This window comes from Stenella coeruleoalba, assembly GCF_951394435.1.
Source record: "Stenella coeruleoalba genome assembly, chromosome: 7".
NCBI lineage: Eukaryota > Metazoa > Chordata > Mammalia > Artiodactyla > Delphinidae > Stenella > Stenella coeruleoalba.
In genome coordinates this window covers 119,160,511-119,181,872 of record NC_137153.1, presented here as the reverse complement: position 1 = coordinate 119,181,872, position 21,362 = coordinate 119,160,511, and the positions used below count along the sequence as shown (strand labels likewise).

At 47.3% G+C, this 21,362-nt stretch overlaps 1 protein-coding gene across 2 annotated transcripts in view; it reads left to right on the top strand.

Moving 5' to 3' along the window:
• TSC1 (TSC complex subunit 1) overlaps positions 1-21,026 on the top strand; it is a 48,901-nt gene extending 27,875 nt beyond the window's left edge. For both annotated transcript variants that reach the window (XM_079925575.1, XM_079925574.1), the window contains 15 exons: positions 1,669-1,844; positions 2,461-2,576; positions 2,912-3,023; positions 3,335-3,453; positions 5,225-5,294; positions 5,703-5,807; positions 6,095-6,653; positions 7,729-7,772; positions 8,401-8,567; positions 9,364-9,546; positions 10,439-10,549; positions 11,667-11,789; positions 14,708-14,895; positions 14,977-15,138; positions 15,547-21,026. In XM_079925575.1, coding sequence (XP_079781701.1) covers positions 1,669-1,844; positions 2,461-2,576; positions 2,912-3,023; positions 3,335-3,453; positions 5,225-5,294; positions 5,703-5,807; positions 6,095-6,653; positions 7,729-7,772; positions 8,401-8,567; positions 9,364-9,546; positions 10,439-10,549; positions 11,667-11,789; positions 14,708-14,895; positions 14,977-15,138; positions 15,547-16,084 — 2,773 coding nt within the window. In that variant the 3' untranslated portion in view covers positions 16,085-21,026. The remainder of the gene's footprint in view (positions 1-1,668; positions 1,845-2,460; positions 2,577-2,911; positions 3,024-3,334; positions 3,454-5,224; positions 5,295-5,702; positions 5,808-6,094; positions 6,654-7,728; positions 7,773-8,400; positions 8,568-9,363; positions 9,547-10,438; positions 10,550-11,666; positions 11,790-14,707; positions 14,896-14,976; positions 15,139-15,546) is intronic.
• Positions 21,027-21,362: the final 336 nt, after the last annotated feature.

Below are 21,362 nucleotides of genomic sequence, written 5' to 3'. Positions count from 1 at the left end.
AGGACATAACTTAGGGTCTTGGTCAAGGGAAGTCTTGGTATAACACAGCAATGCTGAGAACAACCAGTGGGAGAGGGAGGGCTCCAGCAGGGAGCTCTTTAGGAGAGGGTGAATAATCCTGGTAGACTATTTGCATTTCATTATGAACAAATTATATTAGGCATTATTTCAGAACTGCTAGAGCCACATTAGGAAGGATTAGCAATAGACACATTAGAAGACTGAGGAAAAGGAGCAACAACATTCAAACTCCAGGAGAAACTAGATTGAGCAGCAAAGGAAATACTGTAGTAGATTCTTTGGCTCAGCCATGAGTGGTGCTTATCTAGTCATTATAATGAATTGTTCAAAATCAATTTTGAAACAACAAAACAATGATACACTGTTTTGAGAGCACTGGGGAGAAGGGAAAAGGATATACGGAAGTGACCTAACTCCTCTCCTACCATAAGGACCTTAATAGTTGATGTCTTGGGACATCCCTAGTGGTGCAGTGGTTAAGAATCCACCTTCCAACACAGGGGACATGGGTTCGAGCCCTGGTCCAGAAAGATCCCACATGCTGCGGAGCAACTAAGCCCGTGTGCCACAACTACTGAGCCTGCTCTCTAGAGCCCGCGAGCCACAGCTGCTGAGCCCGCGTGCCACAACTACTGAAGCCTGCACGCCTAGAGCCCATGCTCCGCAACGAGAAGCCACCTCAATGAGCAGCCCTTGTACCGCAACGAAGAGTAACCCCAGCTCGCCACAACTAGAGAAAGCCTGCGTGCAGCAAGGAAGACCCAACACAACCAAAAAATAAATAAATTAATTAATTAAAAAAATAGTTGATGTCTAAAAATTCAGACATCAGGAAATTTGAAGCATAGAAATATGGAGGTAGGGTAACAATTCAGCTGGAAGCAGCTAAAATTGGAAGCTGCCCAGAAAGTTCCTTCATGCCCTTTGAGGGGTGTTCAGTCTCCTCTCTCACTCCTGGCAACCACTGATCTGCTGAAAGCATGCTTTTTCACGGTGGTGTAATAATTTTTCTTCTGTAGAATCTTCCTCTTTTGTTGGACCTTTCTTCTTTCTATTACAAGCTATGCTGAGTGTTGTCCATCTTGATGTGTGTCTATTTCCATAGGCTAAATTCTTAGAAGTGGAACTCTGGATCACATAACAGGACTCTTCAGACAATTCTTCAGATATCCTCATGGGCTTTCTCTCAGTTTGAGACTTGCTGCATTGTATTTCTGGTCTAGGGATGGATTAGAATCCTGAGGCTTTGATAGGAGACCTTAAGTCAGCCTCAGCTACCTGGCGGTTTCCAGGTCTCCCTCTTGTTTGATTACCTTTGTGCCAAAGGAGAGTTTCCCCTGGTGGCTGCTCTGCATAGTTTGTGTTCTCTTCTGAGGCTATGCCTGGTCTTTTGTTGATGGAATTTTTGTTTCGGACTAGTTTCTGATAACTTGATATAACCATTTTAAATAGGGAGGGTATAGGTTTGTAAAATGAACGGCTAATTCTTTATATCATAGTGCTGATTAGTACTTGGGCTGGCGCGGTTCTGCCTGTTCTTTGCTAGCCATGGCTCAGTGGCTGGCACTGAGTTAGCACTCTTCAGCATTTGATGGTTTGAATAAATGCATTATAACGTGCACTTCTTGACTTTCGTTGCCTTCACAGGTGGAAGAGGTTAGAAACACATGATGTTGTCATAGAATGTGCCAAAATCTCTCTGGACCCTACAGAAGCCTCATATGAAGATGGCTATTCTGTGTCTCACCAAATCTCAGCCCGTTTTCCTCATCGTTCAGCCGATGTCACCGCCAGCTCTTATGTTGACACACAGAATAGCTATGGTAAAAAGTGACTTTGGTACTTATCTGCTTTACAACTTTGTCTCTAGAAAGCATTGTTTATTTTTGTTGAGTTTTTTTCCCTTTCCTAGAATAAGACTTAGGTCAGCTCCTAGGAACTGTTTCCCAAATATTTAAAATTTGAATTTGGCTCCATTTTCCCCTAAATTTAATTTACAGTCCCATGTCCTTGATCTCCTTCTTGATAGTATGTCAGCAGACTTGGGATGTGTCAACACTTAACAAAGAAAATGGATTAAAGGATTTGGCTTCTAGGCTCCAGCTCATAAAGGAATCTTAGATTTTTTCAGACACTTTTAGTGAGGCCCTCTGGGCTGTCACATTGACACAGTTTTGAATGAACCTGGACAATTCAGAACTGGATTCATGTAAAAGTCTAGGCTTATCTATAGGTAGCACCCAGCAAAGTTGTCATACAGGTTGTGCTTTTTCAAGTTATCCTAAAGCTTAACTAGACATCAAACCTTACTAAACTTTATTTCCAAAGGGTATTTAAAGAGGCTTTTAAATGATCAGATGGTCTCGAGGACCGTAATTCTTTATCAGGATAATCTGAAGCCACACGCTGACCCCCTGTGTTCTTTCCCTTCCATTGTAGGCAGTGCTACTTCTACCCCTCACTCCACTTCTCGGCTGATGTTGTTAAACACGCCAGGGCAGCTACCTCAGACTCTGAGTTCCCTGTCGACACGGCTGTTAACTGAGCCGCCACAAGTATGGTGTCAAATAGTGTGCCTGCTTTCTTCTCTGCTTGCTGGTGAAGCTGACCATTTGGGTCAGGATTTAGCCTATGGTTGGGAAAATCTCTCACTGCTCATTTCAGGAGTTAGTTTTTAAGGATGCATGACATTTGCAAGAAAAGTTACTGTTGCCACTTGGCTTTCTCTTGGAGTCTAGACTTACAAAATGCAATGTGTCTCTTGATAAGGCTTTAATAAGATGCCTTTTTCCAGTTGAAAGGCTAAGTTTAAGATCATTGATCGTGGACTTAAAACTCGGGAGGTGTAGCTATTCGTTCCTCATCGCTGACCTGCCTTATTAACTTCTAGGCTACTCTTTGGAGCCCATCTGTGGTTTGTGGGATGACCACTCCTCCAACTTCTCCTGGAAATGTCCCACCTGATTTGTCACACCCTTACAGTAAAGTCTTTGGTACAGCGGGTATGTATGTCTTAGGTTAGATTTGACTGGTTGGTTGGGGCCGGCCTTTTATGATAAGGAACTATCTCTTAGATCTAATAGTGAGTTTGAGAGCCATTTGTAGTAGTAAACCTATTTTTGACAATACAAACCCCTGGAGCTTTCAGAACACATAAAGTGAATCTAAAAAAAAAAAAGACTGATCTAGATCCCCAGAAAGTTAACTCTAGCAGCTTTCTTTGCAGTAATAGTTAAGCGGAAACAAATCTGGCAGTTTTCCTAATTGTTTTACTTCCTCAAAGTGTGTATATTCTGCTCTTGTCTCTGAGCAGGTAGAAAAGGAACTCCTCTGGGAACCCCTGCGACCTCTCCTCCTCCAGCCCCACCCTGCCATTCGGACGACTACGTGCACATTTCGCTCCCGCAGGCCATGGCCACAGCCCCCAAGAAGGTTTGCCTGGGCTCCTCTGCTGCCCTCCCCACCCCGCCGCCCGAGCACGGTGACGTGCTTCCAGCCTCACTTTGTGAAGCCTGTTATGCCAGCTAGAAGTTTGACCTAAAATGTAATGGGTTTGAATCAGATCAATTCAAAATAGACTAACCCTATATGGCCTTTATTCTGTTGAGGTAGAAAAAATAGACTAACCAGCAGCTCTCAGAGTGTGATCTGCTCACTGCTCAAACGCTTTAAGGGCATCTGCCAGGTCAGAACTCCTTTCTTAGTAATACTAAGTGGTTATTCGCCCTCTTTACCACATTGGCACTTATACTCATGGCACAGAAACAATGGTGGGTAAAAGGGCTGGCCCCTTAGTATCGATCACACTCTCCTAGTAGGCATTGCATTCTTCTTCCTCGATGCGTTCTTTCAGTTTAACAGAAGGAAAGAAACAACAACAAAACAAACCTTGAGTATTCCATAGAAAGAACGCATATGTTTAATATTGTTTGTGATGGAGTAGGAAATGGACATCAAGCACCTGAGTGCGTACCGGTGTGCGGTGGCCACCACAAGCACTTGTGCCGTTATTTGAGTTAAGAGCTGAACTAGGTGCTTTTTTTCATGGAGCAGCAGTTTTGTTTGAAAGAACAGCTGGTGACAAACTATGGTTACTCATACCTGAGTGTCTGGCAGGCAGTTAGCTTCTTAGATGACAAACTGGGTCTGTCACTTCAAGACAAACAACTGACGGTATTTGTTGCCAGTGATAAAAAGGTGAAACTAGAATATTAAAAAACTGATATCTGGCACCAAGAGCTTAACAGTTTCCCCAAGTCTTTTATGATGAGATTGAAAAGTCTTGGGAAGCTTGGTTAATAATTTGAGTTTTTGATATTGTATAATGAAATGTTGCCACACTTAGAAGATCTGCATACCTTGGTGACCCAGTATTCTACATGCCCAGTGTATATGTTATAGAATCACACGTAGGTAAAAGACGCATTTGGGGGACAAGGCAGACCAGTGGATCTCGACACGGTGTGAAGAGTGAATTGCCATGGTTCCAGATTCTGCACTGTAACTAACCTTGAAGAAACACCCCTTGTCAAGTTTTAGTGTAGTATCAAAGATGGCTATCCACAGTTATCTAAACAGTCTGTTTACTTTTTATAACTACTTATCTGTGGGCCCTAGAGTTTTCTTCATACACTTGAGCCAGAATAGCCTAGCAGCAGAGCAGAGGCAGACATGAGAACCCAGCTTTCTTCCCCGAAGCCAGATGTGAAAGGGATTGCACAAATGTGAAGCAGCTTGACGCTTCTCACTAAACTTATTTTTATTTATCATAAAAATGTTATTTATGTTTACGTGTAGTGGGTCGTTTTTTTCCGGCCGCGCCGCACATCTTGCGGGATCTTAGTTCCCTGACCAGGGATTGAACCTGCCCTCAGCAGTGAAAGCCGGAGTCCTAACCACTGGACCTCCAGGGAATTCCTGGGTTTGTTATTTTTAAGTGAATTAATAATTTTAAAATTCTGTTTTAGTTTGTAACATGATAACTATCAATAGGTATAACCACATAAACAAAGTCCTTGAGATTCTCAATCATTATTAAGAATAGGAAGGCATCCTGAGACCAAGCAGTTTGAGAACCATGGGGCTAAACTTTAAACTCCGCTACAATATGCTAAAATTATAGGTGTTTAGGATATTTCTCTAATATTAGAGAACATGTACACAATTTTCTGCCTTGTGATATAAGTGGTACCTGTCTTTTCAGGAAGAGAGAACAGATTCTGCAAGGCCCTGTCTACATAGACAACACCATCTTCCGAATGACAGAGGATTAGGTAAAACCTCGGGTAACAGGAGACCTTGCTTGGTTCTTGACGGGCTATGTGTGGAGACAGGGACATTCTGGAGCACCACAAATCACTGAAGCCCAGAGATAATGAAACATAATTAATTCGAAAAGCCAGCCTCATAACAACAGCCCCCAGAGCTCTTAAGTGCCTGTGTTTTGAGCTGGTCGAACTGTGGCTTCATCTGTTCTCTGAGATGTTAAGAACAGAGAGTTATATTTTCTGTGGGATTCTTTTTTGGTACCTTTAGTTAGATGATTGTCATATTTTGGCTTTCTGTGGTAGCTTTCTGTCTTCAGCAGAAGGAACCATAGTAGACCTATTCTGTTACAGTGGAAGCAGTTTTCACAGTGACGGGGGTGACCAGTGTGTTTCTTTGTCTTTGTTTCTCTTCAGAAGAGCTACCTGGGAGCAAAGGGTCTGTCACTCTCAGTGATCTTCCAGGGTTTTTAGGTGACCTGGCTTCTGAAGAAGATAGTATTGAAAAAGATAAAGAAGAAGGTAACACGTGCGGGATTCTGGCCTTGCGTGGGATCGCTGCGAGTTGATAAAGCCCTCGTTGTGCCCTAGTACCAGGATTTAGCGTCAACACACACAGGCTTGCTTGGTTTTTCTTCTCTTGGGGGAGGAGATGGGAGTTGTATTCTGAGTCCTGTGCCCAGTAAAGGGAGGCCACTGTTTATCTGTCCCTCTGGGGGGCCCAGGGCAGCGTGCAACCCCACACTGCCTGACCTTACCCAGGTTGGCCTGTTGACTGTGCTGTCTCTTCTCTCCCTCCCTGCTCGCAGCGGCAATATCTAAAGAACTCTCTGAGATCACAACAGCCGACGCCGAGCCCCTAGCTCCTCGCGGAGGCTTTGACTCTCCCTTCTACCGGGACAGTCTCCCGGGCTGCCCGCGGAAGACCCACTCAGCCGTCTCCAGTGCCCAGGGCACCGGTGCGAACCCTGAGCCTCTGAACTCCGCCCTGGACAGGCTGGGGCCTGACACCCCAAAGCAAGCCTTTACCCCCATAGACCTGCCCTGCGGAGGCGCCGAGGAGAGCCCTGCCGGGGACAGAGAGCGCCAGGCCTCTCTGGAGAGCAGCATCCTCACTCCCAGCCCTTTTAAAATTCCACCTCAGAGGGGAGTGGGGTTTGGCGGTGGGCAACCTCCCCCATACGATCATCTTTTTGAGGTGGCACTGCCAAAGACTGCCCGTCATTTTGTCAGCAAGAAGACGGAGGGACTACTAAAGAAAGCAAAAGGGAACACGGAGGAGGACTTCATGCCCTCTGCCTCCCCCATGGAAGTGCTGGACAGACTGATACAGCAAGGGGCAGACGCGCACAGCAAGGAGCTCAACAGGTGAGGCGCGGCAGCGCTGTTCTCTTTTCCTTTAAACGTTCCGTTTGATTATAAACTACAAGAAGCTGGTGGTTGGAAACAGGAATTATTCTTGTGCTCACCAGAGGCAGTTGGTTCGCTGTTTTGTCAGGCGTCCTTCTAGCCTGTTGCCTTTGACGTACATGAATGTGTGTATCCTCCACACAGGCGCGTTAAACTCAGGTAATTCCTTAGGTTACAGGCCATTTAAAAATGAGTCTTTTATATTGGGCTGTTTTGTGCCACTGTGCTGTGAAGAAGCTCAAATGCTTTCATCTTTGCTCTCTGAAAATTTGAGGATGAGGTTATGGTGTTCAAATAATATAGAAATATGGTCACGAAGTCTCCTTCTCCAGCTGCAGATTTGTTGTTGTTTTGTTTTGGTAACATAGTCCATTAGATGGAAGGTAAACACCGTCAGCATTTCAATGCAAGTTCATGGCAGCCTGCCCCTGCTCACATGGGTTAAGAACCTGCCAGAGAGCACTGTTCTCACCCCTTCTTTATTACACTTTTAAAGGTGATCTAGAGAAAGAATAAGGGAATCACTAGTCCACAGTGATGCCATTTCTAAACAGGCTCTTGGGGAATGCTAGTTTTAATTTTTCTTCTGTAGAATAACCTAAGGTGGAATTTGACAGATTAATGTTTATGATCCCTTTTTGAATGAAGTTTAGTGTAATAGACTCAGGTAAATTACCTGCTTTTTCCTTAACCTTGGGTGACAGTAGCTTCTCAACAGAGAGGGTTGAAAACAGCTCTCAGTGTGTTCGATCACTCAGTTGCCTTGGAGAGCTGACCAAAGTTCAGAGGCTACAGTATGAGCTCCGAGTTAGGGCCTTTCCACTCTGGAAACTTGGTGGTGCTTAATGGGGGCCCCTTCCATCAGCTATAAGGCCCCTCCTCTTACCCCAGGTGGGCTTTGTGTTTGAAACTTTCTCGTGCCTGTGCACTTGTGACCACAAGGAAGTGACTTAATGTTGCCGCAATTAAAAGTCCCGTTGAATTTTTCTAGGTAAGATCTGTAACTTTCTCACTCAAAGACTTTTTTTCCTAGGTTGTCTTTACCCAGCAAGTCTGTCGACTGGACCCACTTCGGAGGTAAAGTTGTTACTTTAGCTCCAAATCCAGCCCATAGAGATCCTGCTTTGTTGCCTTTTCTGTCCTTGAAGGAGGTGCCCTATAGGAAACATCTCCCCTTCCCTACTGCTCCAGCTGGGTTATCTGCTTGGGTACAGAGTCTCTCACGTGTTGCAAAGTCAGCATTTCCTATTTTTGAAAAGTGGCAAGTACCACGTGCTTGAGAACAGAAGTGCAAAGAGGCAGGCCTCATGCCAGCCGTCCCTAGAAAAGATCTAAGTGAAGTGAGTGGTGCTGGGATAGTTCTTGAGCGATAACCTTCCAAGAAGCAAGAAATGGAGTCATAGATAGATAGATAGATAGATAGATGATAGATAGCAGATTTGTGGGGAAAAACACTTGGAGCTCTCAAAGAGCCATCCTACATTGTACCCCTGTGCGTTCCTTTAAAAGGAAGATGGGTAGTAGGTACTGCCCCTCCCCCTTCCCCATTGAGTGACTGTGGCTGGAAACCAGGTGGTCGTTTGCAAAGTGAGTGACTTTGTTTCTTCAAGAATCGTGTTTCTTAAGCTAACAAACCGCTGGCTGGGGCTTGACTGAACGCTGTGTAAAAGGCGTCTCTGCCACCCTCCCTCTGCTTTACGATCAGGCTCCGCTCCCTCAGATGAGACCCGCTCCCTCCGTAACCAGTTGCTTTTACTGCACAACCAGTTACTCTATGAGCGCTTTAAGAGGCAGCAGCACGCGCTTCGGAACAGGCGGCTCCTGCGCAAGGTGACCAGGGCAGCCGCGCTGGAGGAGCACAACGCTGCCATGGTGAGCACCTCGGGGCCCGGGCGGGGATCGAGGCCAGAGCTCTCCATCCTGCCTCTGCCCGCTCGTGCGGCTTGGGGCAGGTCACTTCGTCTCTGAGGTTAATACGTGAACGGCCACATCCCTGAATTCCCTTGCAGCTCTTCTAATCCACGGGGACAAGTGATTTTTTTGTGTCTGTTGGTCTGTAATTGGCTATGATGATAACAGAGGCAAAGGTGATTTTGTTTCTCCAAATGTAAAACCGGCTCTCCTGAAGCAGTTTTATGGCAGAAACTTGGAGGGCAGTTAAGCCAGTCAGACCTGGAGAGTGACCTTGGCTCTAACACTCATTACCTTAGGAAAGTCATTTAGCCTCTGGAGGCCTCTGTTACCCATTCTGTAAAATGAGAATAATAATAGCAGCATCTACTTTCTAACTGTGGTGGTTAAAAAAACCGTGTCAGTAAGCATTTGCGCATTGCTGGTGCAAGGTAAGCGTTCAGTCAGTGTTCCTCACTTGAGCGACCTTGGCCAGTACCAGCACTTACTTCATTGCTGGTGCTTAGGACTTTTGAAAGTATCAGGAGCAAGTTGATCGCTGAGAAAAGTCCTTTAAGCAACTTTTGATCCATTTGCTAATGTGGAATTTGGAAACCCTTGCCCAAAAGCCAAGTTAGACAGCAGTGAGCTGTCAGATTCTGGGCCTGTGGTTAGCTCGTGCCTGTTCAGATGAAGTGTCTGCAGCATGCATTGAACTTGAGGGTCACTGCCCGTGCTGGAAGGCAGCTAAAATGATGGCCTCTTTGGTCTCTGCTAGAAAGACCAGTTGAAGTTACAAGAGAAGGACATCCAGATATGGAAGGTTAGTCTGCAGAAAGAACAAGCCAGATACAGTCAGCTTCAGGAGCAGCGAGACACGGTGGTCACCCAGCTCCACAGCCAGATCAGACAGCTTCAGCATGACCGGGAGGAGTTCTACAACCAGAGCCAGGAGTTACAGGTACGCGCTGCGGCGCCCGGCAGAGGCCGCCAGGAAAGGGCGGGAAGGCACCTGATTCAGCTCTGAAATCGTGGCACGTAGATTTCACGTCAGGTACATTTTATTTAGGGCAGAGGGTCCCCAGCTTTCTGGGTCCACGGTTCTGTCGGCATTTCATTAATTTTTTCCTGGTACTCCACAGCCAAAAGAAACATCTAACAGTTCTGCCTAGTAAGTAGATCCAGACAACTTAGGATTTAGGTCCTAATGACTTAGTAGCTGTTAGAAAATAATACACATACTTTTTTTTCAATTTTCAATCTCATTTTTGAGTGACCATGGTCACTTACAAATGCGGTGTGTGTACCTGTTGGGCACTGCCGAGTCTCAGACCTTGGAATCAGATGAGACACTGACGCCCTCGATTCCTGTTTCACATTGGTTTTCTCATGGTGATGTTTATCACAGCAACCATGTGCAAGCCCAGCTTTGCAAAGATAATACGTGTTCCACAGGCACGTAGAGCACCTGATAACTGAAACGCTGAGCTCCCTCTAGCTAGTAGTTCACATCATGACCAGTAGATGTCGCTGTGTTTCCCTCGAAATTTAAAACTAGCCCCACAGCGCCTCTGTGAGCCTGCTGTGTAGCCCCAGGGCTCTTTGGTGCACAGTTTGGGAACTGCAGATTTAATAAGCGCTTTTTTGTTTTTCCTTTTGATAATCAGTCAGAAACTCAGAAATTAACTATAACTTACTTTTTAAAGCTAAGTTAGTTTTAAGCCTGATGGCCCAAGAATAGTAGAGCAACAGAGGCACGAGGCTTTCCCGGTTGTCTGTGGGCCGATGGCCAGGTGCACCCGTGGCCTGGCCTGCTGGCACCCTGTAACTTCCTGGCACGTCTCCTTGGGCAGACGAAGCTGGAGGACTGCAGGAACATGATCGCGGAGCTGCGCGTAGAGCTGAAGAAGGCCAACAGCAAGGTGTGCCACACCGAGCTGCTGCTCAGCCAGGTGTCTCAGAAGGTAAGAGGCGAGCAAGCTGGGCCATGCCCACACCACTGCTGATGTCCTTCCTCCAGACAGGACACGCGTAGTACTCGTGTGTCTGTGTCAGGGCTTCCCAACAGGGAGTGATTCTGCTCCCCTCCCCCCAGGGGACATTGGGCAATATCTGGAGACATTTTTGGCTGACGTTTTTTGTTTTGTTTTGTGTTTTATTTATTTTTGGCTGCATTAGGTCTTCATTGCTATACGTGGGCCCCCTTTAGCTGCAGTGAGCTGGGGCTACTCTTCGCTGTGGTGCGCGGGCTTCTCATTGCGGTGGCTTCTCTTGTGGCAGAGCATGGGCTCTAGGCATGCGGGCTTCAGTAGTTGTGGCACGCAGACTCAGTAGTTGTGGCTCACAGGCCCTAGAGCGCAGGCTCAGTAGTTGTGGCACATGGGCTTAGTTGCTCTGCGGCATGTGGGATCTTCCTGGACCAGGGCTCAAACCCATGTCCCCTTCCTTGGCCGGCGGATTCTTAACCACTGCACCACCACTGGTTGACGTTTTTGATGCTACTGACATTGAGTGGGAGGGGCCGAGGTGCTCCTAAACATCAGACAGTGCATGGACGGCCCTGCAGCAGGGAACTACCTAGCCTGAGCCCTGGTCTGTGTGTATCCTGGGAACTTGTTCTTAATACTTCGTTCACATAAATGTGAAGAGTTCATTCAGGCTTTTGAGCTATGATCTTTCCCTCTTTGGAAGTCATTGCACTCATATGTAAATCACTTACTCAAGAACCTGTGGGTTTACTCCAGGGCTTTATCCCACTGGACCTAACGTGCCTGCTGTGGTGGTTGTGTACATACCCATCTCCTCGAGGTGCCCTGTGGGTGGCCAGTTTTGATGTGGAGCATTTGCGCCTCTTCCCCTTTGCATAGGGACAATTTTGAAGTACGTTTCTGTCCATTTTTGTTGCCCTTGTATCCCTTCCTCCCCACCAGCCGTTTTGGTGTGGCCTTTGAAACCATGGGGCTTGTTTACACTGACTCAGCCCTGAAATAGTGTGCTCCTAGCTGGTTCCCTGTTGAATGTCCATTTGCTAGCTTTGTGTCGTCAGATCTTTCACTTTGCTTGTTTCTGTGTTTTTGTTAGCTCTCAAATAGTGAGTCGGTCCAACAGCAGATGGAGTTCTTGAACAGGCAGCTGTTGGTTCTCGGGGAAGTCAACGAGCTGTATTTGGAACAGCTGCAGAACAAGCATTCAGACACCACAAAGGTATGTGGGCTTGAGGAACCAGACCCTACCTGGGACGCTGTTAGGACCCAGGCAATATGTCTATGGCACAGCACAGAGAATGGCGTATGAATTGTTTCCTGAAAGATGGCGTGGCAGACCTAATGTCATTTCCACCTCTCCCTGGTCTGGCAACACAGGCCCTTTTCAGCTGTCACACAGACTTGTTTCCCTTAGTTGGGTTGCTTTGAAATTAAATCAGTTATATGTGAAAGCACATAATGGTAATTGGTACAGACTAGGTGATAGAAGTGTTTTTCTTCTTTTTTTTTCTTTTTCTTTCTTTTTTTTTTTGGCCATACCGCGTGGCATACGGGATCTTAGTTCCCTGTCCAGGAATCAGACCTGTGCCCCCTGCAGTGGAAGCGTGGAGTCTTAACCACTGGACCACCAGGGAAGTCCCAAAAGTGTTTTCCTTCTCTTACCCATGCCCCCGTCTTTAAAGAGAGAGAGACAGGCTAACAGATAAAGAAAAAGGATGGGGAGCCAATTCTGTTTAGCATATAACTCTCTGGGCTGTGGGTTTATACTGCTAGAAATATTTTTTTTCTTCGTAATGTTGAATTTGATTTCAGCAGATGGTGGTTCAGGCCTGGCAACAAGGCCAGTGTCGGGATGATCTTACGTTAATTAGTGCCTTACCAGTGGTGTTGAGGCAGAAGTTTCATGTCACTTTATAAATAGCCTCGGGTAATGTTGGTGAATGAGTTGGGAATGGAATTTTAAGAATAAATGCTTAGATGCTTCCTGTCACTAACTTCTTCATCACACACAGCCTTTCTTTTTAGGATTTCTTGGGCTTTTGCTTTGTAAAGCTTTGTTTTCTTTTCCCTTGGCCAAATGTAGGGAGTAGTCTTAGAATCAGAGAGATGGAATTTTCATAATAGTTATTCTTATTTCTCAGCTTCTCTCAACTCTCAGATTCAGATTCCCTTTAGAAGGATGTTAAATGTGGAACTTTCTCTAGAAACCAGCTCTCATTAATTTTGGAAGTATAATGGCCTCAGAAAAAGAAAGAAGGGAAAAGAGACCTGAGGGACTAGAGAACCTCTGAAAAAGCTTACTTAAACACACTCCTAACTCTCCCGAGAGAAATGTGGATGGGTGCCACGGTGCTGTCTTTTGGTTGGAACACTTACCCCCTTGGGACCTCAAGCAAGCCACCTGACCTCTTTGGGCCTGGCTTCGCAGTTCATAAAATGCGCATGGTGATACTGACTTGCAACCTTCAGCTGTAAGCAGCAACAAAAAAAGACTTCACCGGCTTAGCCATAAAGAGTTTCATTATATCTCTTGACAAGAAGTCCCGAGGCAGGTGAGTTCCAGGTTGGTCAAGTCAGCAGCTGAGGGACAGCAGCAAGGAGCCTCGTTCTTTCCCCTCTTCTGCACCACTCGACCTATCCTCTCAACCTTGTCTTTGGGCAGTCTGTGCTCCTGGTTGCAAAGTGTGTGCCACAGTGAACACTGTCACAGGTAGATGTCATGATGTCCCCTGGAGGAGGAGAGCATCGCCTCCTGCAGGTCTCTCTCATTAAGGAAACCTTTCCCAGGAACTCTCCACCAGACCTCCCACCCTTGTTATTGGCCACGATTATGTCATGTGTCCATCCCTAGCTAGCCATGGCTTTGAACCTGTGTTTGGACCTGGAGCTGGGCTTCCTCTTGTTCAGTCAAGTAGGGGACGAGGAATGGGTATCTGAGCGTCAGGTGGGGAATGGCTGGTAGGTACTGGGTGTAGCCCCTCTTACGTGGCTGTGAGAGTTAGTGATAGTGCATAGATGTTCCTAGTTCAGTGCTTTGTTTGATTCTCCATAAGTACTTACTGTCGTTTCCGACAAGAGTTCAGTTTGTTTACCTAACCTATGCCGAAGCCTGGAGCCATCAGGCATAGCTGGAGCGGCCGCATTATCTGGTCCCAGTCCTGAGCTTAACTCGATCCCGTTCTGACCGAGGAAGCGTTGGGCTTGCTGGCCATCTTCGAGGCGGGGTGCCTTCAGGGAAGCTCATCTCCTTGCTCCGTATGGTTTATTATCTTTTTTAAAAAGACAAATGTATGGTAATTTCAAGTTTATGCATATTTTACCACAATAAAAAAGCCACACAACACAAACGTAGCATATACTTGTTAGAAGAGCATCCTTTCCACCTCTCTCTGAGCATAGCGCACACTTGCTGTTTCCATCGGTCAGCAGGCAGGTTGTCTTCCTGGCGTGATTGACAAACCTTGTCAGGGTACCTGGTCTGCAGATGTTCATTCCTGTTGCGTCTCTAGCTTTATCTTAGTTGGTATTAGGGGAGGGAGAAGAGTATAAAAGAAAACAAACAACCCATACTGCCACTGCGCCGGCCTACACCGCCACCACTCTGAACTGCACCTCCACTGCACTGAACTGCACCACCACTGTGCCGGCCCACGCCTCCACTGTGTTGAAATCATAACTGAATATTGGCGTGTTTTCAGAATGTGTGTGTTAACATAGTTGATCACACTATTCACGTGGCTTTATAATCTGCTTTTTTATCTTTTACTGATACAAATAATTTTAAAAATCTTATTAAATAGAAGATGTACTTTAATTTACTTTCTTGACGTTAGACTTCATAGTTTCTAGTTTTTTGCTCTTCTGAATATGCTGTGCTGATTATTTTTGTGCCCAAATGTCTATTCATGTTTCAAATGATTTCCTAAGGGATAGATTTCAGGGAAGGATTAGTAGGTACTTACTGCCAGCCTACTTTGCAGAAAGTTGTACTAGTTTCTATTTCCACTAGCAATATACTAATAAAGTACCTTCTCAGTGTTTGTTACATTGATGTTTCAAAGTGGATATGGCATGTTCATTTTTTAAAAGTACTAACTCCAATTCCTTTTTTGTTTGTTTGTTTTGTTTTGTTATCAGGAAGTAGAAATGATGAAAACTGCATATCGGAAAGAACTAGAAAAAAACAGAAGCCATGTTCTCCAGCAGAATCAGAGGCTGGATACTGCTCAAAAACGGATTTTGGAACTGGAATCTCATCTAGCCAAGAAAGACCACCTTCTTTTGGAACAGAAAAAATATTTAGAGGATGTCAAACTCCAGGCAAGGTAACTTTCAGGGGGAAAGGTTTTTGCTGTGATGTATTTAAGTAGAACTTCCCACATTCTGGGGTGGTCTGTATCTTTCAGAGGACAGCTGCAGGCCGCAGAGAGCAGGTATGAAGCTCAGAAGAGGATCACCCAAGTGTTTGAATTGGAGATCTTAGATTTATACGGCAGGTTGGAGAAGGATGGCCTCCTGAAAAAACTTGAAGAAGAAAAAACAGAAGCAGCCGAAGCGGCGGAAGAAAGGTAGGAGCAAAGAGTCGGCAGCCATGGCCTCATCGTGAGGCTGCCGCTGACAGAGCAGGGAGGCATTGCGTGGTGTTAGCAGCGGTCCCAGCCTGACAGGCGAGCCTGCAGCTCTCAGCTGCATCCCTCAGAGCACCCAGCCACCCTTCTGAGTTCCTTGTCCTGGGGCCCGAGGCGCTTGATAATGGTCCTGGGAGGCGTTCCTATTTAAGATCGCCATCTGATATCCCTGGTTGTGGCTTAGGTTTCTCTTCATGAGCTCTCAACACGGGAGTCCTCTCTTCTAGAACATAGAGGGGGCCGGCAGAGTTCAGCGTCGGGGCGAGCGCGCGTCCGGGTAATTCCATGCTTCCCAAACACGGGCACTGCAACCACCGGCTCCCTTTCTCGTCCTCGGATTTCTTACAGGCTCGACTGTTGTCGTGACGGCTGCTCGGATTCTGTGACAGGGCACAACAATGAAGAGGCATCTGGCCCTAACGGGGAGACCAAGCCCCCCAGGCCCGGCGGCGCCCGGGGCGGTAGCGGAAGTAGAGGAGGCGGAGGCGGCGGCAGCAGCAGCAGCAGCGGCGGCAGTGAGCTTTCTACCCCAGAGAAACCCCCAAACCCGAGGGTGGGCCCATGCAGCAGTCGGTGGGAGACTGCCGTGGGAGAGCCCACTACGGGCATCCCTATGACTGTCGGCTCACTTCCTAGTTCAAAAAGCTTCCTGGGCATGAAGGCTCGAGAGCTATTTCGTAATAAGAGTGAGAGCCAGTGCGATGAGGACAGCCTGACCAGCAGTAGCCTTTCTGAGACCCTAAAGACAGAGCTGGGCAAAGACTCGGGTGTGGAAGCCAAGCCACCCCTGAACCTAGACGGCCCGCAGCCACCTCCCCCAAAGCCAGACAGCGTGGGACAGCTCCGTATCATGGACTACAATGAGGCGCAGCACGAGCACAGCTAGGGACGGTGTCAATCAGTGTTAACTTGTGTATCGCCGGCCTGGAACGGGAGGCGCGAGTGCCCGTTTCAGAGCTTTCCTGTTTCCAGGCGTTGAGGGGCTATAGCTCCCGCAGAGGAAATGGGATGGGGGTCCTTTGACGGTTGACTGAATGCAGAACGGTTTTTGCAGCTGGCATTGAAATGCCTCTTCGGTTTCCCTTCGGCCACCCTCTCTTTCATTTACCTGGCAGCGTGTACTAACCCGAGGGCCAGGGTGCGTTCCTCACTAGCTTTATTTTCTTCCTTTTCCCCCCAAATCGTTGTGTCCTTTGAACCTGTGCAATATGAGGCCAAATGTAATCCTGGAGTCTAACACACCACCCGCTCCTTTCCTGAAGCTCAGTTAGCTGGGCGGGCTCTCTGTGAGCCCAGGTCATTGTTGGCATCACAGGTAAGTCTGGTTTTGTCCCTTTCCAGGAGGATGTGACATGCAAAGTTGATCATCTTCACATGAGAGCTTTTAAATGAGATGTTGTCACTGCTTTTGGTTCTAACATCCATCATCTAAAGCCGCAGATCCAGAAAAACGATGGTTTATTCTCTCTTAAGTTCTTCTGGCGGTTCTGATAAGCTTCCTAGAAAGTTCCATGTGAACAAAGGTCTGTTGTTGGAAAAGTCTGGAGCTGGCACTGTGGAGACCATGCTCCCCTTCGGGAACGCTCTGTCCCCCTGCCCCACTACCTCTTGCCTATGTGGCGTTTGCTTGAAAGCTGGTACTGTTCTGATTACAGGCTGGGGTGTGGGTGGTCAGGCGTGCTCTCTGCAGGAGGGAGGATGGTGGCTGGAGCAGCTCCCTGAAAAGGAAAGTGCGGGGCTGAGGACCTGCCCCTGCAGGCGGGGCGGTGCTAGCTGTTTGCCTCTCTTCCCTGTCCCATGTGCCTCCTGTTTACGTCAGCTTCTCTGGGATGCTGCAGCAGAAAGGCTCTGAAGGTCCAAAGAGTTTCTTCAAAGTTTTACGACCATCGTGTCTCAGGCTGTGAGAGTTGCCTCGCTATAGTAGATTCTAGGCCACCAAAAAGGTAACAGCTTTTTCACACCAATGCTGACTTTCAGGGGCCGACCCTGCAGGGGGCTTGATGCTGCTGCCCTTGCACATGTTGGTCATGGCAGAGCATTAAAGCAGAGTCCTGGAGAGGGTTGACAGAGCTGGCTGCCTGGACCCAGTGGGCTGCCTGCACATGCCCGGGAGAGGTGACGCAAGTCAGAACATGGGTCGTGGCAGAGAATCTGAACTCAGCAGGTGCTCCCGAAGTGAATGCTAGAAGCCTAAGAATTGTTGCCTGGTGATCCAGCCGAGGCTGAGGCAGGGGGAGACTGGTAGGAAAGAGCCAGTGAACTTGGCTTTTTTCTTTCTCATCTTTCAGTTAAAAGTGTAGAAGGGTTCATCCATGAAGAGGGAAACGGCGAACTGAAATGGTACGAAACTTTAGTGCGTATGGAAGCTTCCAGCACATGAGGGTTAAAGTCTGTTTTTTAAAGTGTGGCAATAAATATTCTAGCCTCCTAAATAACCAAAGGGAGCTAGAGAATGAGGCTCCACGTCACCATGGCTGTACTGGCAGACCACCTCCTTGGGACAGGATTTCTGGGTGTGACTGATGGATCCCTGCTTGAGGAAGGGTGTGTGCCCGACTGCTCCAGCCCAGCGCGGGGCCAGCAATTGCCGCTGGATGCCTGATGTGGAGTATTAATGACACCATGGATGTTTAATTCAGCTTTTTCCAAAGGAAAGCTTAAAATCCAATACATTCTGGTTTCCTATTACAGTTTTATTTAGAAAAGGAAAACGTGAACAAATCCAGGAAAAGAAAAGTTACAAGGTAACTATTAAAACTGTTTCTAAATGCTTATCCCCTCCCCAAGCCCAGGAGATCTGTGCCACAGAACAAAGGTACCAGGCACTTAAATCAAAGCCTTTACCCTAACTGCAAAAGCAAGGAGGCCAATGTAAAGAAAGGAGAACATTTGTTTAATGGACAGATTGTAAAAATACAGGGAAGAAGGAGGCGGCGTGGTACAGTGGACTGGGGCCCCGGGCTGCAGGCCCTTGGCATACTCCTCCCGCCGGGGCATGCGTTTGCTCAGCTTCGTAACCGTGGCTGACCCCAGCAGCTGCACGCAGCTTCCTCTGGGCTCTAGGAGGCCATGGATTTTACTCAGCCACGGCTGGGGGACGGAGGCCTGGAGTCATGCTGAAGGTACCCAGCCTGAACATTTAGGCTTTTATATTGCAGAGGACTTGAGTCGATAGTAAATCGATAGTAAAGTTTGGTTTGGTTTTGAAAATGATAGACTTGCCAAGAGTCAGCGGGTCAGTCGATTATGCTGCAGTGAGTATTTTTAAGGATGGAAAGGTGATAGTGGTAGAGGAACTCCCGAGAGAGAATTCAGGCCTGGGAACAGGCAGGGCAAAGGCAGTAGAACAGTCACATTCAAGGCAGAGCCTGTATTCACAGACGTTAGGGTTAACCTCCACCGGAGTCGCTTGGAGCAGGCTTGCCTCCGCTTCAGAGCTGTTTGGCCAAAAGTGTCCATAACCTGTTCCGCTCAGCACTTGACACTAACCAGGGTCAGCGTAGACCCTGAGAGAAGATTGGAGTCTGCTTCTTGGGAGTCTTGGGAGCGTGAACCCTTGTTTTAAAAGGGAGCACTGCAGCATCGTTGCGGAGGGCGGGAGGGGAGATGATAGCATGGTCTCCATAGAGAGAATGGGCTCCTGAATCTACTACAGGTAGGTAAGTACATGAATCTCTATCAGACAGAGCTTTCACGGATTTTAAAAGCTTTTGACAAGGTTCTGTCACAAGTCTATGAAATTTGTCCCTGTGGAATTGGAAGAAATATCTGGTCATGAATAAGAAAACTAACTGAAATCCAAAGGTAGGAGATGAAGACCATTTCTTGGGTCAGAGGTTTCCCTGGAGATGAGTGCTGGGACCAACCATATAAGCTGGATGGGTAGATGTGACCTCCCTAGGCTTGTCAGCAGGGTTTTTCAGGAGGGAGAACTGCCCAACCTTTGGGAATAAGCTGCTGAAGGTTCCTATTAGGCTCTGTGAGTGGAGAGAGAAGTGATAGATAAGCTGCTTTGTGAGCCAGAATATATGTCATGTGTTTAGGTGGAAATAGTCCAAACTCTTCTTAAAACGTAAACTGTTACAATCCAGGGAAGTGTCCTGGAAGCCACTGACAGTTGGAAAGATTAGCCCACCGTGCCACCATGGCCACAGAGGCCGGCTTCCCACTGGGCAAAACCAGGACAGTGGGAAACAAAACTCCAGACCTGGGCCGTCCCCATTTGCAACAGCACATGTAGTTTCCAGTGTTTTTGTTGAGAAAGATAAAACTCTAGTAGTTTTGTAAAGAGGATAAATAAGATGATCATGATGATGAGAGAGGGTCCGTGGAGACCACAGATGTTCAGACTCACGGTTAAGAGTAAAAAATTGGTGTCTCTGTGTAGAGAATATAACAAAAGTGCTATGACCAGTCAATGTGAATTTTCACCAAATACTAGAACATACCACTTGAAGCCAGAAAGAAATAACTGAAGAACAAGTGAAAGACAGTACTACGTGGAGATGCGGTTTTTCTAACCAAAAGCAGTAAGAGGTGTTAGAAAGTGTGGACAGGTCTAAGGAGGGTTTGGGCAGAGTGAAGACTCAGTCCAGAGCTGCTCTCGAGGTGGAGTGCCACCCACCTTGTGCGGATGCTCTGAGAGGCCGCCGTCTCCTCAGAGTGGCTCCGGGAGCAGCCCGAGCCCACCCAGAAGTGTGCGTCTCGCGTGGGGAAGAAAGCTGTCTTTCGTGGAATGACCCAAATCGGCACGTCTCACTCTGGGCATTTTCACTGTTCGAGGTACGTGCGTTAAAATTGACCAGCCACGAGTATGCGAAGATGTTTGCGTATCTGTTTACATCCAGAGTTCTCTGACATGTGCCCTTGCCCTCCCCCAGACCACAACAGAGGAATTGATTGCACTTGATTAAGCTTTTCTTTATAGATGAAAGAACACATTGAGGTTGGGGCCTGGCCCCCGGGCTGCTGCTGTGACCCTTGTCCCCACGTGGCTCATTTCCCCGTCCGTGACTCTGATGTGCCCGGGGGAGTGGTGTTTCCGTCTTCTCCACTCCGTCCTGCAGTCTGTATGTGCCGCCCTGAGAGAAGATGGTTGTAGCTACAAGGGGAACCTGCCTGCGATAGTCGAGCACCTGGGCCCACGACGGCTTCTGGCCTTGAAACGAGTTAACGAAGGCAGAGGAGCTTTCTCTCCCCCTTCCCGTCCCGGTGCCACAAAATTGTCCATCCTCGGGGATAAGTAGACTAGTTGAACCATTGGAGTAGACCTTTTAGAGGAGACCCTTCCCCCCTAGGCCAACCCCTCCTCCCTCTCCCCACCTCGATACAGTGTTTGGACAGGAGGGTACGGCGCTGCTCTTGGCGGCAGAGACTTTGGCTTATTGAAGAGGCAGCCAGGCATTTTGCACTAGGAAGAATCAGTGATCACTTTTCAGAAGACGTCTATGGACCATAAATACATTATGGAGGAACAGATTTTGCTAAGACATAATCTAGTTTTGTAACTCAATCATGGATCAACCATATGTGGCTGACTTGCAGTTTAAAGGGGTCCCATCACTGAAAAACAGATTTGTTTTGGCTGACTGCTTTTAGCTAAATTTAAGGAAGTCATCTCTTGTCAAAAGGTTTACACCTTCCCGTCTTGATCTTAAAAGCATGTCAAACAATCCACATCAGATGCCATAAATGCGAACTGCAAGAGGAAATGGTACAATCTTAGTGAATGGGAATTGGAATCAAAAGGGTTTGCTGTCCTTCTTAGAACGTTCTAAAATGTCAAGGCAGTTGCTTGTGTTTAACTGTGAACAAATAAAAATTTATTGTTTTGCACTACTTTGCTGTATTGACATGAAGTGACTCACGTTGGCCTCTGAGGGGCTTATAGGCAAAGTAGGAACTTGTCCAAAGATGGAAAGCCTCAGGGTCTGGATTGGTTGGTGACCTTGGGTGGCTGGAGCGGGTGCTGACAAGTGGAATCTGGCTTTAGTCCCTGTAAGATCCTTCTGTTCTGGCAAAGAGCCACAAATCCTACCTGTATCTGCCTCAAATTCACGCTCTTCCCACAAAGTGTCATGGTGGTGTGGGGGGAGGTGACTGGAGCCATCTCTACCAGAAGCTCTCAAAACCAGGTGGCGGGCCGGGTCTGCACAGCCATCCAG